This window comes from Musa acuminata, chromosome BXJ3-3, assembly GCF_036884655.1.
Source record: "Musa acuminata AAA Group cultivar baxijiao chromosome BXJ3-3, Cavendish_Baxijiao_AAA, whole genome shotgun sequence".
NCBI lineage: Eukaryota > Viridiplantae > Streptophyta > Magnoliopsida > Zingiberales > Musaceae > Musa > Musa acuminata.
The window spans coordinates 5,616,054-5,633,826 of record NC_088351.1 but is presented as its reverse complement, the minus strand read 5'-3'; the positions used below and the strand labels follow the sequence as shown (position 1 = coordinate 5,633,826).

At 35.8% G+C, this 17,773-nt stretch overlaps 1 protein-coding gene across 2 annotated transcripts in view; it reads left to right on the top strand.

Moving 5' to 3' along the window:
• The window catches only part of LOC135582480 (protein OPAQUE1-like), a 41,989-nt gene that overhangs the window by 3,511 nt on the left and 20,705 nt on the right, over nucleotides 1-17,773 (top strand). For both annotated transcript variants that reach the window (XM_065143443.1, XM_009393187.3), the window contains exons 3-17: nucleotides 1,387-1,532; nucleotides 1,633-1,789; nucleotides 1,911-1,969; nucleotides 2,730-2,886; nucleotides 4,022-4,171; nucleotides 4,280-4,416; nucleotides 6,257-6,403; nucleotides 6,479-6,580; nucleotides 10,239-10,296; nucleotides 10,408-10,509; nucleotides 11,939-11,976; nucleotides 12,070-12,196; nucleotides 12,299-12,472; nucleotides 13,720-13,851; nucleotides 17,133-17,242. In XM_065143443.1, coding sequence (XP_064999515.1) covers nucleotides 1,387-1,532; nucleotides 1,633-1,789; nucleotides 1,911-1,969; nucleotides 2,730-2,886; nucleotides 4,022-4,171; nucleotides 4,280-4,416; nucleotides 6,257-6,403; nucleotides 6,479-6,580; nucleotides 10,239-10,296; nucleotides 10,408-10,509; nucleotides 11,939-11,976; nucleotides 12,070-12,196; nucleotides 12,299-12,472; nucleotides 13,720-13,851; nucleotides 17,133-17,242 — 1,796 coding nt within the window. The remainder of the gene's footprint in view (nucleotides 1-1,386; nucleotides 1,533-1,632; nucleotides 1,790-1,910; nucleotides 1,970-2,729; nucleotides 2,887-4,021; nucleotides 4,172-4,279; nucleotides 4,417-6,256; nucleotides 6,404-6,478; nucleotides 6,581-10,238; nucleotides 10,297-10,407; nucleotides 10,510-11,938; nucleotides 11,977-12,069; nucleotides 12,197-12,298; nucleotides 12,473-13,719; nucleotides 13,852-17,132; nucleotides 17,243-17,773) is intronic.

Genomic DNA, 17,773 nt, shown 5'->3' with positions numbered 1-17,773 from the left:
TGGATCTAGTCCAAGTCTATGTGGATCATTTCGGATTCACATGATCTAGATCTTGACCAAATTTGTCGCAGTATATTTTGGATTCTCGTAGATTTTTCCTGGTTTTGAGCCACTTGACTTGCTTTCAAGTGGATCTTCCTACATTTGACCTCATCTTGATATGAAATTAATTAATATATATGTATACATCTACAGAAAAAGCCAAAACTTATGGTAAGTGTAATGAAAAAGTTTCGTTTAGCAGAAAAAAATAATAAATTCATTTAAATTTTAGCTTCAGATTTACCTTATTTTCAAGAGAAACCAGGATGATGTCTTGAGATTTTAGTTAAACTTGATTAAAATCAAAGTTAGATTTATAAAGATGATTATTTGAGAGAAATATTGAGAATTGAAAGTGAAAGAATGAGGGAAAGAGGTTGCTGATGGTGAAAAGTAGATTAGAGAAGAGGAATTGGGTGAGGAAGTGGCGACAAGGCTAGGAAGGGTAGCTTTCCACCTAAGACAGTTTGATACTGGTAAGGTCTGCTTCGTACGATAAACCTGATATCGAACTGTCCAGTTCTCATACCAGTTTTCCGTAGACATAAATACTATTTCAAACTTACCCTGTGGTTTAAATTTAAATCATCTTTTGTCATATCAGTCTGACTAAGTCCTGCCCATATACAACTTCTGAATAGCCATATTGTTGGTCCAAGCCAACTGATTAGCTTGATTGGTAGTTAGTCCAGCTGAATGGAACAACATGTGCTGTGGAGCTTAGCTGGCACTTTAATGTTTAAAGTTCTAGCAGTTCTAATCAAGTTAAGATAGTAGCTGTAGAAGACTTATTTGAACTCCCAAGGTGTAGGGAACAAAAAAGGAAGGGAAGTGAAGAACCAAGATTCTTGTCCTACTATGCCTCCAGGCTACCAGTGCTTGTGGATCATACAAGGGTTGCTGGTCCTTGTCTGAATACCTGAGAGGATGCTAGTTGTCTTTGATATTCTGGGAAGGTCTTTCTTATTACTGGCTGACTTATTTTAGCATATGACTTTTGATGTGAATGGCTTGTTAGAAAGCATGTGGTAGCAAAAGATATTATAATAAAGTGTGATCCAGTATATCTGTAATATGTGTCTGGAATTTGGAATGATCCATTTAAATGGTCGTATATAGTTTAGTGAATTATTGGGGTGATATGGATGAAAAGATGCATGCATGTAGTGTTTGTTATACTGATATGCCCTTAATTCTGCATATGCCTAATCTTCTGCAGTAATTGATAAATTCCACTTACTACAATGAAAGAAAATAAAGTTAGTATTATAGTTGTTTTCCCTTCTATAATACTTTATATATTATGAACAATGGTTTTTTTGACTTTTGTTTGGATCCTGATAGACATACACAGGAAGCATCTTGATTGCAGTGAATCCATTCACCAAACTACCTCATCTTTATAACGAGCACATGATGGAGCAGTATAAGGGTGCCCGACTTGGAGAGTTGAGTCCTCATGTTTTTGCGGTGGCTGATGCATCTTACAGGTAGGATTTCTTAAAACTCTATGGCTAGTCATTAGTCGTTTGAGAGATGTTGACTTCCATGTACTGCATGATACTAGTTAACTTAGGTTTCTTGTTATAGAGCTATGATGCACGAAGTACGCAGTCAGTCCATCTTGGTTAGTGGGGAAAGTGGAGCAGGGAAGACCGAGACAACGAAGTTGATTATGCAGTATCTGACGCATGTTGGTGGTAGGGCTGCAAATGATGACCGAACAGTTGAACAACAAGTTCTGGAAGTATGTGTTTTCCACTTGGATCTTGCTTTTCTTCTTTCTTGTAAATTTTTCATCTGCTTCAATCTTATATAGTCTGATGTTTTTGTTAATAAGTAATTTGGAAATCATCATTTCTTTGTAGTCAAATCCACTTTTGGAAGCATTTGGTAATGCAAAAACAGTCAGAAATGATAACTCAAGGTGAGTTTTATATTTTTGTCAATCAACATGACCCATTTAATTAATCTATCACGTGGGGACCATTTGTAATTTACATGTTAGAGATATCCATGTGTACTTTCATTGGTTGACTTTTATATACCTATGTCATGTCTTGTTGATCCAAACATGGATGCTGTGTGAACATTTTGGAACTGGTCATGGGGAGGACCAGTTCCAACATGTTGCTTCAGGTTGGTGTTGAACGCATGATTCCATTTGATTTTTGGATTTGGTCGAAAAATTTCTAATGAAGTTTGTTAGAACTGGTGTACTTCATGTGGACTTGATGATTCTTGCTAAATCTTTAAATAATACATTGCAGTTTCAACACTGTACTCAATAGAGAAACATTATGGATCATGTAGTTTATTACTCTTAAATAGTGTTGATGGTAAATCCTGGTGCTTGGTCTTACTAGTAAATACCAGCCCGTGTGTACCTGTAAATACTGGTCTGATGTACCTGTCCAACTTGTGTAAACCATGATTGTAACTTTTAATATATTAAGCCAAACATTTAAAATTTTAACCAGCTAAACTCATGCGAGAGTTCTGCAATATATATTTTGGTTTGACTTGTCGACATGTATTAGATGTACAACTAGTCTAATATATTTTGATATTCTATTGTGTATTTTGTTGCATTAATCCCTTAATTTTTTGTGGGAAAGTCACCTTGAACTCGCATTGAACATGTTTCATATAAATTTTTAAAATCTGACATGCAAATTTTTCTGTAGTCGCTTTGGAAAATTTGTTGAGATTCAGTTCGATGCAAGTGGTAGAATATCTGGTGCTGCAATTAGAACTTACCTTTTGGAGAGGTCTCGTGTAGTCAAGATCACAGATCCAGAGAGGAATTATCACTGTTTTTATCAATTATGTGCCTCTCGAAAGGTATACATTTAGTGCTGTGGAATCTGCCATTTGGTCTTCTTACTATTTGGTGCCACTTGGCAAATTTTTCCCTTCTGTTCTTATAAAGATTCTTTTTTTAATTTATTTGCTTAATGCTTGAGCTGTTAAATTGCAACCTGATTATTTCTGGAGTTGCTAATTAATTTCTATCTGACATGGGCTTACTAATGAGAAACATTAAGTATTATTGATAAACTAAAGATATTCCATATGGTTAAAAAACATTTAGTTGAAGCGTGATGTGAAATAAATACAAAATGGTTTTAGAGGAACCATTTTGAGTGAAAGGAGCATCAAATAAATGATAGACCTTGATGAAAAGCTGACAAATGGAAAGGTTGAACAATGACATGGTGTCACAAACTGTCTGGTCATCTCCTATTTTATCTTTAGTTATTCTTTATTATCTTTCTCTATTGTTTAATTTTCTTTTTTCCTTATTATGATGAATTTTTATTTTTTTCTTAATTGATTTCGATCCTCTAATCCTGTCTGATCAATATTGATTGCGTATCTGTTTGCCAATGTCTAACCGGATTTCGATTATGCCTCCTATAATTTATCCACACCACTTGCAAGATGTATATCCTTTATCACAATCAGTTTTACTGTAGATTACTGATTACTAATCTAAATTGTGACAGCTTTTGGGAGCCGTCATAAGACTGACTTCTTTTGACTTGTTTCACTCTACTTATGTCAAATATATAGATGTATTTATATTTCCTTAATTTTGATATATGTACCTTGATAGTCCACGTTTCATTTTGTCAGAAACCTTAAATATGTTGAACAAACGATTTTATATTATACAAATGCTTGCTTCATTTCCTGTTTCTGCATCAGCAATCTGCTGAACTTCGAGATATTTATCAGTAAATCATGTAGGAGACCTGCATCACCATCAATTTGTGTTCTGTCAACTTGTAACCTGTCTGCTCATTTGTTTATCATGTTTTTGTTCTTTAGAAATCATGACTGCAGTACTGTGGTATGCTTTGCAGTTCTTGCCTGCTTAATGTTAATTTCATGTCTAAATATTTATGCTATATTTAATTTCACTGGTCTTCTCTAGCTAATGGATTTGTCTTTTTTATTCTTCTCATTTTTCAAGGATGCTGACAAATACAAGCTTGGCCATCCAAGCAGCTTTCATTACTTGAACCAAAGCAACTCATATGAATTAGATGGAATAAGTAATGCAGAAGAATATTTGAAGACGAGGAGGGCAATGGATATAGTTGGGATAAGTGTAGATGATCAGGTTAGATCATAAATATTATTATTTTTATGTTATGCATTTACTAGAGCCTATCTTTTCATGTGCCTATATGTAACTAATCTTGATCGTGCTTTGTTCTCTAATACGTAGGAAGCCATATTTCGTACATTAGCTGCTATTCTTCATCTCGGCAATGTTGAGTTTTCACCTGGCAAAGAACATGATTCTTCGACCATTAAGGACTCAATGTCCTACTTTCACCTTCAAACAGCAGCTGATTTATTCATGTAAGTAACTTGATAATCAGAGTTTACTTTTTGTTAAGTTCCATATGTGTGTGTGTGTGTGTGCAAAACAAGGACTGTTGTTCCATACGAAATGGTACAAAATGGATGGTATGTATCAGTTCGGGCATGGGCCGGTATGTAGGCTATCCCATTTCGAGTGGCCTGGTCCAGTTGAATAAAAATAATAAAAAATAAAATCATAATGGCGCCCATCCAACTTAACAATAGAAAATCTAAAATAGCACAAGCCCTCTTCTCGCATTCAACATTGCTACTGCCACAATTGTTCTGCCGCTGCCGCTACTTCGCTGCTGTTGCTTCTTCTCTTTCTCCATTTCTTCCTCCACCGCTTCCTCTTTTACCTTCTTCCTCCTCTATTCCTATACTGCCCGTTTCTCTTCTCCCTCTTTTTTTTCCTCTCTGAAACACTGCTACATATTGGTGTACCATATGTTGGTACACTAGTACTGATCGATATGTACTGATACGATAGATTACCGAAATGGATTTGGTGCTCGAAATGGTGATCATTGATATATAATGCAAGTTTCATAAGTTGCTATACAAAGCTTGTCCAAGAAGGACAAAAAGAAAACCAAGCAAAAGGAAGGAAGCAATTATAGGTTTGAGTGAAGATTCTAAAGAAAAAAGCAAGGAAACAAGCATTGAGTGTCATTGAGGATTTAATCTCCAAAAGGAAGTTTTTTTCTTAAAGTTTATACTGAAGTGAAAATATATCAAAGAGATATCATCAAAAGGAAAATTAATTTCTTCAAAGAAGGAAAGTTACAATGAGTGACATACCATAATTCTTTGTAAGTTTTTCTTTTTATTCTTGTACTTGGGATCTATAAAAAGGGGAAATGAAATGTAACGGCACATCAGATCAGGGGTCAATAATTTGAGTTTGTTTTTCACATTATATGTGAGGGTGTGAGATTACTTTTATATTTTTGATAGTATAAATTCATTGTTCACATACGAAGGTGTGAGACCTTGATACTGGGAGTTCTATCCTTTAACCAGTAGTTATTTTTAAATATTTTCCATTATTTCCATTATTTTCTCTTTGTTTTCTTTCCTCAGTTCTCACTGAAAAAGCCACCCTCCTTTGTGCATGATGAGCTTGTCCTACATTACCATTAAAAACAGTTGATTACTACATTTTGGTTATTAGAACTGGCTGCACATGAAATTTGCTTGAGCAATGATTTTGTAATGGAACAAACTCAGAGTCTTTTAACTTCATGAAAGGAATTAAATTATCATACTATGATTTAAATGGTAGCAATGCTTGTTCATAAATTGTTGTTAGTAAAATCATCTAAGTTTAAGAAGTAAAAAATTTTAAAGCCGAAGAAAAAACGAATTCTTAACTGGGTATGTTCCCCCAAATGATCAAACAAGATAAACTAAAGTCAGCTATTTCTGATTAGACTAGATGAGGTTTATTTTTAATTGTCAGTTTTTATTGATTAAATCTTTATTAGTAAAAATGCTTGTTTGCATAAGATGCATAACAAAAACTTTGGTGTAATATGTGACATATCTACCGTAAATCAGTTGTAATGTAGAACCTTTGGATGGATAGTAAATCTTGGGGCAGTTAAGTAAAAAAACACATAACGTCACGATAAGATTTTGCTTCATGACATAATGATGATCTGTTTATTTTAAGAAACTCCTTTCCAACTTAAGCTCTTCTGTTGCTGCTGCTATCATTCTTTTGCATCAAACTAATTAATTCTGGATTGTCCATTTAGTTGAACTTGTGCTTTTAGGTCATTAATTCTTGTTGTGCTTAGCAAGAGAATCATATTGTTTTAACATTCTTTGGCAGGTGCAATCCTGACCTTATGATTTCAACATTGTGTACACGTGCAATACAGACCCGTGAAGGAATTATAATTAAAGCACTTGACTGTGCTGCTGCTGCTGCTAATCGTGATGCTTTAGCAAAGACTGTATATTCTCGATTGTTTGACTGGTATGACCTTCTTTCATTCTTCAACTTATTATCTTATTATAATGCATATCACTTGTTATGACCTTAATTTTGCAGGCTTGTTGAAATTATTAACAAGTCTGTTGGACAAGACCTAGATTCTAAGATACAGATTGGAGTCTTGGACATTTATGGCTTTGAGTGCTTCCAAAATAACAGGTGAAGAACTATTCATGTACAACCATAACTGCATTTTATATTTAAATCTTTTATTTGTTCATACTACAATATAATTAAATTGGTAGCCTTGTTCTTTACAGATAATATGTTTTGGTTATGTTGTTAAAGACCATATTGTCTCTTAATAAATTTAAGATCACTGAGTTTCTCTAACTTATGTGTTTTTATATTTCCAAGTTTGTTGAAATATTTTGTAACTAGAAATACTTTGTTGGTGCATTTTACCCCGCTAATTATGCTTATCATTGATGTTAGTTTGAACTTTGAATTATTTAGTCATTGACAGCATGGTTTACTTTGCTAATGGATTATAGTTATAGCAGTGATTTAAATGGCGCTAGGCGCTAAAAGGTGTTAAGATCCAAAAACGCCCGAGACTCTAGGCGCTTGCTCAAGCGAAACGAGGTACTAAAATATAAAAAATAAAATACTGTTACTAGTATACAGTTAACAGTATACTGTTAATACATTATTAACAGTATACTATCGAGTCGATGTGAGAAGAGTGAGTAAGATAGTAGCGACGACAGTGGCAAGCAGTGACAACAGCGATGAGCAACGATAGTGGCAGTGGTAGCAGTGAGCAACGGCAGCGGTAGCGCGAGCGCAGTGTAAGAGTAAGACCGATGCTGCTGACTGAGAGCAGCGACAACGACAGCAGGAGCGGCGAGCAGCGATAGCAGCAGCGAGCAGTGACAGCAGTAGCGAGCAGTGATAGTGGCAGCGGCGAGCAGTGACAGCGGAGAGAGGCAACAACAGTGGAGAGAGGTTACGACAATGGAGAGGAAATGTTAGTGGCAGAATCGTGAGCAGGGTTAGGGTTGGGGAAGTCGTGAGAGGGATGCTGAGAGGCTGATATCGGTGCTTTAGTTGGTTCGATTGAACCAACTAAAGCACTAGGGTCGCTTGGTTTAACTCGGGTGCTCGTCCGAGCCCAGGCGCCGATATCAGCACTGGGTGCTCGCCTCTTTGAAGCGCGCTGCCTAGACATGAAGCGAGGCGCTCGGGCCTCGCCTTGCCTCGCCTGAGCGCGTAGGCGAGCACCCAAGCACCTATTGAAATCGTTGAACTATAGTATGTTATTGGTTGGAATTTAAATAGCCAAATTTTGTCGTTTGATTTATTTTAGTGATTGAGTTTGATTTGGCAACAGTTTGTGTCAATGAAACTGAAACTAAAACTAAATCAGAATAATTTTTCTGTTGGGCTTGTTGGTTACTAATAGCAAAAGAATTTTTTTCAAAGAGGCTGTGATTCTCCTTGTGATAGTTGCGAGCTCCCACAATCTCGTTGGGGTTTTGGCAAATCTGCAAGTGGAAATGTTGTATCCCTTGAGGTTGCTGATGTGTTGAGGAGGCCTTATTGTAGTCTCTTGGATGCATTACTGAGAGTAGGAGGGAGAGAACAAGCAGGAGGAAATGAAGAATGTAATGTTTTGTTGGTTGGAGTGGTCATGAGGGTGCTGGAGGTGTGGAAGGAATAACCTCAGAGGTGTTGGTGATTGCATTCTTGCAGGTATTGGCAAATGTGATGTTGCTGTTGGTGTCCTTGATTTGCAGTCAAGGAAAAAAAAGGATTGTGTTTCAGCAAGGAGAGAGATATTTGGAGAGTGTTGAAGTTGTAGCGGCAGTGAAGTGTTGGCTTCACATTCATGGTGGATAATCAACTAGATCAAATTTGGTCCAACTTAGACTCAGAGAATTTAGGGAATCCTAACATTGTATAAAGCTAGTCTTGGTTGAGTTCTACTTGGTTTTGATCAAGGATTGAAATATCGTACCGTACTGAAGTTTCGAGATTCTCTCGGTATGGTATGGTACTGTATACCGACGGTATACCACTCGGGGTGTGTGTGTGTGGCCCGGTAGTGGGCGGTCCGTGTATTGGTCTGCTGACGGACAGGTACGTACCGCCCGGTACGGATGGTATTATTTGAAATCGAAGATCTTGCTTTTGATAATTCAAATTGGTCTCACTTGTGCCATGTTTTGATGGATTGTTTTCAGTCTATGTTAACTATTAATAACAAAATCATGTTTGCAGGTTATATACATCAAGCATTAACATCGTGGTCTGATATCGCTACTGCTTAGCAGGGTCGAAACAAGTTAATTATTAGTGTCTTTTAGAGTTCCCTAAAGTAACAAGTGAATTCTTAGTGTTCCTCAAAAGTTTAATCTGTCGGAACAATGAAGTAATTGTTATACCTCATTAATTGCATCAGTTGCTCTTGAAATTTTTAAGAATTAAGAATTGTAGCTTGGGAAATTATGCAAAATAGTTTATCATCAATCTTGAAATTAAGATCTGTAGCTTGTCAATTTCATCCACCACATTCTTTATTAGATGCTATAAGTAATATGTGTTATGAACATAATGTGTTGTACAAACGTAGGATCCAAATATAAACCATATTGCTTGCTATGGCCCAGGGCATACTGTCGGTTGCTTATTGTACTAAGATACTACAGGTTGATTTATTGTTAGACCCAGTTTATTGGGCAAATAAATATGTTGTCCGGTTTGATCCATTACGTCAAGGTGGTTTTTGAATGGGCTGTGCTTGCATTAAGATTCTTTGTTGAGTATAGTAGATGCATCTTAGCCATTTAAAAGATCAAGTAGACATGTAATATGCTCTTTTGATTGCACTCTAAAAGTTCTTTAAGCAAAAAGGTGGTTTTTGAATGGGCTGTGCTTGCATTAAGATTCTTTGTTGAGTATAGTAGATGCATCTTAGCCATTTAAAAGATCAAGTAGACATGTAATATGCTCTTTTGATTGCACTCTAAAAGTTCTTTAAGCAAAAAGTTTGTTGTGACGCAGTGGAAGGCCCTGTTTCATAGAGGTAATCAGAACCGTCCACTTTCAAACATATCTGGTAATCATAATATCGGGAATCTTGGCATTGTCTCCTTCTAGAGTAGTAATCATCCATGATTATTTTCAGATTTAAATAATATGACTGCTGGATGACATGGATTTTTAGGCAGGGTGTGGAATTTGTGGAGGCATACAGAAACCGCGGATGAGAGGGGTGCTAAGAAGTTGAAGAAACAGTCCAGTGGAAAAAGATAACTAGAGTCAATAACCTAAAATAACTATTTTATTTTCATTAAGAAAATTACAACTGTATTTACATTCTTTCTCTGAAGACAAACCATCATTTAAATGCGACTTAAAAGGACTTTCACTTGCAGTAGGAACTTTTGAAATAGGAAGTGTTTAGTTTTTGGCTTGATCTTGCTTTCGAGATTGAATCATTTTTTTGCTGTTTAATATGTTTTGGATGTTCTTAGATATTTTCTATGGACTTTATTTAGGTTTATGTTTCTTTTTTCAATAGCTCTGTTTAAGTTAAACTCTAGAAATAGTGGTTAGGTGCATTTTTCCATGAATTGACAGTTCACCATGTGAGGTTTGTGATGTTGATGCTCAAACATATAAATTCCCTTGCAACTTTTGGATGTAAAAAGTGGATGTGATCTTCGAAAAATAAACCATGATCAACTTCCATGGAAGGCGAGGTGGTTATCTGTAAAATAAAGCAATTACTTTTTGAATTTTTTTTATTATCTTATTTATATCTGTATGTGCAGCTATTTTCTTCGGTCACTGATTATATGTTTCTATCCAGCTTCGAGCAATTCTGCATCAACTTTGCAAATGAAAAGCTTCAACAACATTTTAATGAGGTAAACTATGAGATTTTTGTGTTTTGGATGCATATGGTTCTAGCGTGCTATAAATATAACTTTTTAGTTGTCTCAAATGACATTTCACCTTGTGTGACACTGGTGCTGCAGCATGTTTTTAAAATGGAGCAGGAAGAATACAGAAATGAGGAAATTAATTGGAGCTATATTGAATTCATAGACAATCAAGATGTTTTGGATTTGATTGAGAAGGTTCTTATTAACTCCTTTCTTTTGTAGATATTGAGGCATTATGCACGCTTTTATTAGTTAATTGTATGATATTTGTGGTATTGGCGATGTGCATTTAAAATTTATGTTTCCCATGACCTGGAAGAAGCCATTATTTGTATCAAGATTTGCAATACTATCAGTTTGGCATAGGCTACTAAATTGTTCCGACAACCTACCGGCATGTGGACCAGGGTAAACCATGTGGACCTATACCAGTCGGGGCTAGGACCGGTCTGGATTTGGTATCTGAGATTAAAAGCCTTGTTTTGCATGTTGTTATTAGAGTGTTATTATTTCTACTATTTAGAATTTCTGGTCTGTGTCCTTTTAAGTAGAAATATGCTATCAATGTTTGTAGACTTTTTGTATAATTATAGCCACAGAATATCATTTCATATTACATGTAAACGATCCCTCATAACCAATGGGATACATCATGGTGATGGGTTAACATAATTATAGCCACAGAATATCATGTCATATGCCAAGCAAATGATCCCTTATAACCAATGGGATACAGCATGGTGATGGGTTAATTCCGAATGCCATGACATCAATCTTTGTGATGTTTCTCCTGTTCGCTGATGAGTTGAATGACTACTATCTATCCTTAACTTTTTTCTCTCTTTATCATTTCAGTTTTATTTTTCATGATGGTAGGTGGTGGATATTGCAACAGCTAATCCGATGATTGCAATAAGAAGGAAGCAATAACAGAATCTTATCCTTGATTGACATCATAGATCTTTGACTTTTATGTTATTTTTTTCTCTTTTCCATATTCCCTTCCCTCTTCTCTGTCTTTTTTCTAGTCTGTACTATTGTCGTAAGTTGTCAAAATTAGCCAGCTTCGGTTGTGTCCAGTGGTTCAAGTTGTTTTATATCGATTGGCAATCGCACAACCAAGAATCAGCAGGAATAGTCTTGGACTTTGGTGATGCTGATATGAAATTAGGAGTATTTTGTTGGAATCGGATTCAACCACGAACTATATGATTTGGTTGAACAATGCATCTTGTTGGGAAGTGAGCTGATTGTTCAGAGGAGATCGCCTTGCTCCATTAACTCCTCGAAACATGAATTTACAGTTATTAAGATAAAATTCATGTTGTGACATTTATTGATTATATCATATTAGAAATCAGGTATGACTTGCAATCATTTCTTAAGACATTAAGAAAAATTAGTGAAGGCATAGTTGAAACAGATGGTCCAAAATTTTCTAACAAAAATTTGGATCTCCTGTTATTATTATTCGATAGTTTACTATGTAACTTGAGTGTTAATAGTTTGCCTCCATAGCTTGCCTAATCTTGTTATAGTGATCATTGATGTTGTTCTTTTACTTGTTATGTTCTTGTTGTGCAAATACAAATATTTAATGTTGCTCTGTATTGTTCTTTTGCAGAAACCCATTGGAATAATTTCTCTCTTGGATGAAGCTTGGTAACAAATAACCTTCTTTATTTTGTTTGTCGTATTGCTTATTTTACCTTATTTTGGTGTTTAAAGGACTAAAACCTCATCTTCTTTTGTCAGCATGTTCCCAAGGTCAACACATGAAACATTTTCTACTAAACTATTTCAGAGTTTCAGATCACATTCCAGATTAGAAAAGGAAAAGTTTTCTGAAACAGATTTCACCATTTTACATTATGCTGGAAAGGTAGGTGCAATATGTAGACTTTGTGACTTTTGAGCAATAATGTACCTCATTTCTTGAGCAACATTTTAACTTATACTTTTGTGGTTTTTTTCCTTCCTATAGGTGACTTATCAGACAAAATCTTTTCTAGATAAAAATCGGGATTACATTGTTATTGAACACTGTAATCTTTTGTCATCTTCAAGATGTCCTTTTGTTTCTGGACTGTTTGATTCACTACCTGAGGAGTCCTCGAGATCATCATACAAATTCTCATCTGTCGCCTCCAGATTTAAGGTGTGCTTTTGTCAATCTTTAGTTTTTTGACAGTGAAAGAAAGATGTAGTTGTACCTACTTGTGCTTGTTTTTGTTGATAGAGAGCTAGTTAAGTTGTATGCGATCTAAAGGAACTCAGTTGTGGGATATCTGTCTAGGAAGGATGGTACCTTGTTGGTAAATGTTATATACCTGGTCAACGATGTGTTATGGGTCTTCTTTGAGTTCATTTACTTTTGACGTCTAATGTGAAAGGTCTATGCTGTGCCTGATAAGCAACTTGTCAAAATTTCCAAGGACCTGATCCAGTAATGATTCATTCTGTTATTATTTGTAAGTAATTATTTTGATTGACATCACTGACTGGTAGGCAAAGTGACATTTTCTTGAAGGAGATTGTGCCTTTATCTTTGGTTTGGATTCTTGTTGTGATTTTCTAAAAAAACTTATATGAGATTAAATATGCAGCTTGAGGCATAATCGGTTTCCAATTGCTCAGGCTCCTAATGTTCGAATTTCACATGTAAAAAATAGTTCTAAAAGTTTATATTACCACTTTGGATGGAAGTGACATAGTGAAGATATTAGATAGGCCAAAAAGTTTGGATTTATGACCTTTAACACGCCAGTGCCCATTCCCCACTTTCTGTTTAAGGATAACCGAACATGCTCTAGGCCTAGGTGATATTGTCAGTCTCTATTTTGATGAGCTTATATCAAGCTTGTTCTTTTTACATATGGACTTGTTAAATCTAATGTGAACTTTCTCTACTATGAAGGTTCTCATCTGGCAATCAGTACTAATTCCTGTAGCGTCATGTTGTATTTTTTTTCTCTGAAGATATGCATAATCCTTTTTTACACACTCAACTTAGAGTGCCATGCATGGCCACCCAAATTTAACATGAAAAATCTTGGATGATAGTGGTCCACAACATATTTACTATCTCCGACTCAAAGAACTCATAATATACAGATCTGGTTTATCTGTCTGATAAAAGTTTTGCATATCATGCCATTCTATTTATATGACTCATAAAAGATCAAAATAATACTCCCTGCCAAATCGTGTTCTGCACTGAACTATATGTTCATGATAAATTTTTTTTTGATGACCTATCTACATTGTTGTAATTAATTTCTAGCTTGATATGCACTTTAAACTCCTTGATTTGGTACTTGTAGTTTCAGCTATAATCGTATTCCAGCAATTCAAGCATTGTGTTTGTGTTGCTATTTACATGTTTTGTTAACCAATCTTTTGTAGCAACAACTTCAATCACTCATGGAAACACTGAACTCAACAGAACCTCATTACATACGTTGTGTAAAGCCAAATTCTTTAAACCGCCCACAGAAGTTTGAGAATCAGAGTGTCCTACATCAATTGCGATGTGGAGTAAGTACCATTTTAGTTCATTTTATATGCCAAATTTGTACTAGCTTTGAATTATTATAGTACAACCTTTATTGTTATACATATTCAAGATCTTCTAGTTTGTTTAGGTTTTTCTTTTGCTTTATTTGATTCTTATGTTGGTATAGCATCCTTTTCTTTATGTAGAAGTTGTCTTGTGCTCTTGTTATGGATAAATTATTTTTGTTGTGATTGGTTACAAAATTTTGATCTCTTCATCAATTTGTACGTGTAGGGAGATTAGAGTTTTTTTAAAAGTTTCCTAACATTTATTTTGTGATTGTTTAGGTTGTCTACTGTTTTTAACTAATTCTAAACTAAAGATAAACACTGTTTTAGTTGCCCTAGATTTGATTGTATATAAATCTGAAATTTGTACCATTATATTCTTTTCTCAGCAAATACTTACAACAGGATCTTTTTTGTGATTCTTAAATGCTATACTTAACTGCTTACTTTTTCACTTCATCTGCAGTGTATAGTGCCTTCTGACATTTCAATAATGTAGCATTTGTTGAATCTATTATTTTTTAATATCAAAAGACAGAAACAACCATGTGGTCCGTTGGACAAGTGTCATTAATCTGTCAGCAGGCTGTGTGGTATGCATTCTGTGCTGAGCCAGTTGACATGGCTGCTATGTGGCTGAAACATGGTGGCTAAATAGAAATGAAACAAATTGAAACAATCTGAAGATTATAGTGAAAAAAAACTCACAAACCTCTCTATTGGCATCTTGGATTTCCTATTCTGCCTCCCCTTTGATGGACTGGTGGTGATCGATAGACTGAGGTGGATCATGGTGCTGTGTTGTCCCGAAAAGCAATGGGGAATTGTTAAATGTTCCTAATGGTCTATTTTCTTTCGACTTCTTCCTTGATTGAATTATGGACAATCTCACTGTTAAGAAGAGTTTGAACCACCTAGGAAAAGCATGATAAAAATGACTTTGGACAAGAATGGATAATATCAATGATTTCTTGTGCCCATGTACTTGTGGACACCATTGATTGAAAAATTGCTTTGACTGATTCGGTATGGGTTAGTGATTTCTATAGGCGCTTGGGGGCTCGCCTAGGTGCTCGGGCAAGGCAAGGCGAGGCTTGAATGCCTCGTTTCATTTCCAGGCAGCGCGCTTCAAAGAGGCGCCGCCTGGGCGCTCACTCGAGCCCAGGCGTTGGGCGCTTCGGGCAAGCGCCCGGGTTAAATCAGGCGATCGAACCAACGTTTTCAGTTTGGTTTGGTCTTCGTTGCTTTATTTGGTTCAATTGAACCAACTAAAGCACTGATATCAGCCTTCTTCTCGCGACTTTTCAACCCTAACCTTTCTCGCCGTTCCTTGCTGCTACTGCTGCCACTGTCGCCGCTCTCCGTCTCGCTATCACTATCGTCGCTCCTGTTGCCGCTGCTCGTTGCTCGCTGCTACCAGTGTTGCCGCTCCTGCTCCCACTGTCACTGCTCGCTGCTACCGTTGCTGTTGTAGTCGCTCGCTGCTCCCGCTGCCGCTGCTACCGCTGTCGCTATTTGTTGCTACCGCTATCGCTGTCGCTGCTCTCAGTCAGCAGCCTCGATCTTCCTCTTACTCACACTCTTCTTACTTCGATAGTATACTGTTAACAATATATTAACAGTATACTGCTAACTGTATACTAATAATAATATTTTTATTTATTATATTAATAATATATTATTTTGATTTTAATATTGTTAATTTTTATTTATTTGAAATTATTGTTATTGTTTTGAATTTTAAGACTTTTTGTTAATGTGATATTGTGATTTTGCAAGATTTTCTTAATTTAATATCATATTTTTATTCAAATAATTATATTTATTAATTATATTATATATTTTTATATTTTAACACCTTGCTTTGCTCGGGCGAGCGCCTAGCGCTTTTTAAATCACTGGTATGAGTGGTATTTACTTGTCCAACAAATACATTCTAGCATATCGTGTCAATGTGCTGGAATGGTCCAAACCCTTATTGGTCCAGCCATGGACCAGTATCAGTCCAATATCGAAAATCGAGAATCTTGTTGGACACTGTTTTGAAGTTTCCGTTTTGAATTCCTGTTGATGTTGGGTTGAAATGCTTTCCCAGTGTCCATGAAAAAATGATTATCAATTTTAATACTATACTTACATTTATTCTTTTTCCTCTTCTTTCTTTCTGTTATTCCTTTGCTTTCTGATTTAGTATATGGTGTGACTCCAGCATATTACAAACAAAAATTTCGTGCTGAAATCAGCTCTAATCTGTTCGAATCAGCCACAATCGATTGATCTTAGAGAAAATTGTCCAATCCCAACCAAAATTAATAGCTTGTAGTAAAAGAATAAAAAAGATGTAGCCACATGACCTCATTGAAGATGAACCTCATTTTTGGAGCACCTTTTGGTGAATTTGTTATTCCTGTTGTGCGTAAGGGATTGCGTATTGGTATCTTCATATAACTAGGTTTATCTTCAATGAGGGATTGCTTATTTCTTTTCCTTAAACCTTTGTACTCTGTTGTGCATATTTCCATTGCACTTGTTTTGTATTGTTGCATGACAATTAGTACACCTCATTTAATAATGCAAAACTAAGATTTCTATAATTTTAATTTCGTAGACAGTACTTACATCTTGATAAAATAGTTGTTTTGTGTCTTAATGTTTTTTATAGGGGATTTGCTCCTCTCTTGAGGCATAGGAGATTTAGGTGCCTTGGTGATAACTGAGTTTTTTTATTTGGATACTGTCCACAGTGCTCTTACAGTTGTTACGGCTCACCATAGCTATCTCTTTGCTTGTCATAGCTAAGCATCCATATTGCCTCATTAGCATAATATCCACAATATCCTGAGGAGCTTGAATGGATTTATCTTGAGTTGATAGTATTAGCTTCCTTGCAAATCTATATATTTTTGACAAAGAAAATTTGTCTTGGTAGATAGACCACTAGTTCAATCTAATTTCTTTCCAGTGTGGAAGATTTTTGAGTCATGTCGGAAAATTAGATTTGGAGTATCTTAAAATGTGAGTGCAACCACAATGTATGGAAACAACTGCTTGTATATCAAAGTACCATGCCTGTTTGTACATCTCACATTTGCCTACTACAGCTTTATCTTAATTGTCTTCTTAGTTTTGTTACTTGACATTTTAGATATCATTCACTGGTTCAGAATGTTGTTTATCATATCTACTCTCTTATATCTGTGTTCTTTTAATTAGTTGCAGCAAGCTATTTGGTCATCGTGTATGTTTGTATGCAGGGTGTTCTTGAGGCTGTTCGAATAAGTCTTGCTGGTTATCCGACTAGAAGATTTTATTCGGAATTTATAGACCGATTTGGGCTTTTAGCTCCTGAACTTTTGGATGGAAGGTAGTTGATTTACTGAGCTTATTCTGCTTTGACTGGCAGTGGCTGTCGCATTAATTTGAACTGCTTGCACTTTTTTTATTTGATGTGCTATTTGTCTTGCATCTTTAGTTAAATTTTTTTCCCAGTTAAATGTAGTTTTTACCTGCTTTTGGATTTGAAGGGTGGACATTCTATGTATCAAAGCCTTATTAGTTCTACAAGTTGATTATAGCTGCATATAGTTGTACTTCGCTTTCAGTTCACAGGACTTTTATTCTCTAAGTGGATACACTATGAGATGTGATGGCAAGAAGATGATTTAATTCATGAGGGTTCAACACATTCAGGTGTACTGACATATGTTATGCTGGAATATACTGCAGTACGAGGGGAGGGAGGGAATAGAAGAGTAGGAGGCAGTGGCTGCATAGAAGGAGAGGGGTACCACTGGCATGTGGCGTGAGAGGGAGGTTTTCTTCTTTTTTTTTGGTTTTTTTGTTTTGGGGAGGCGCCAGAGTATTGTGTGCAACAAGTTTTAGGGTCAAAACTTTG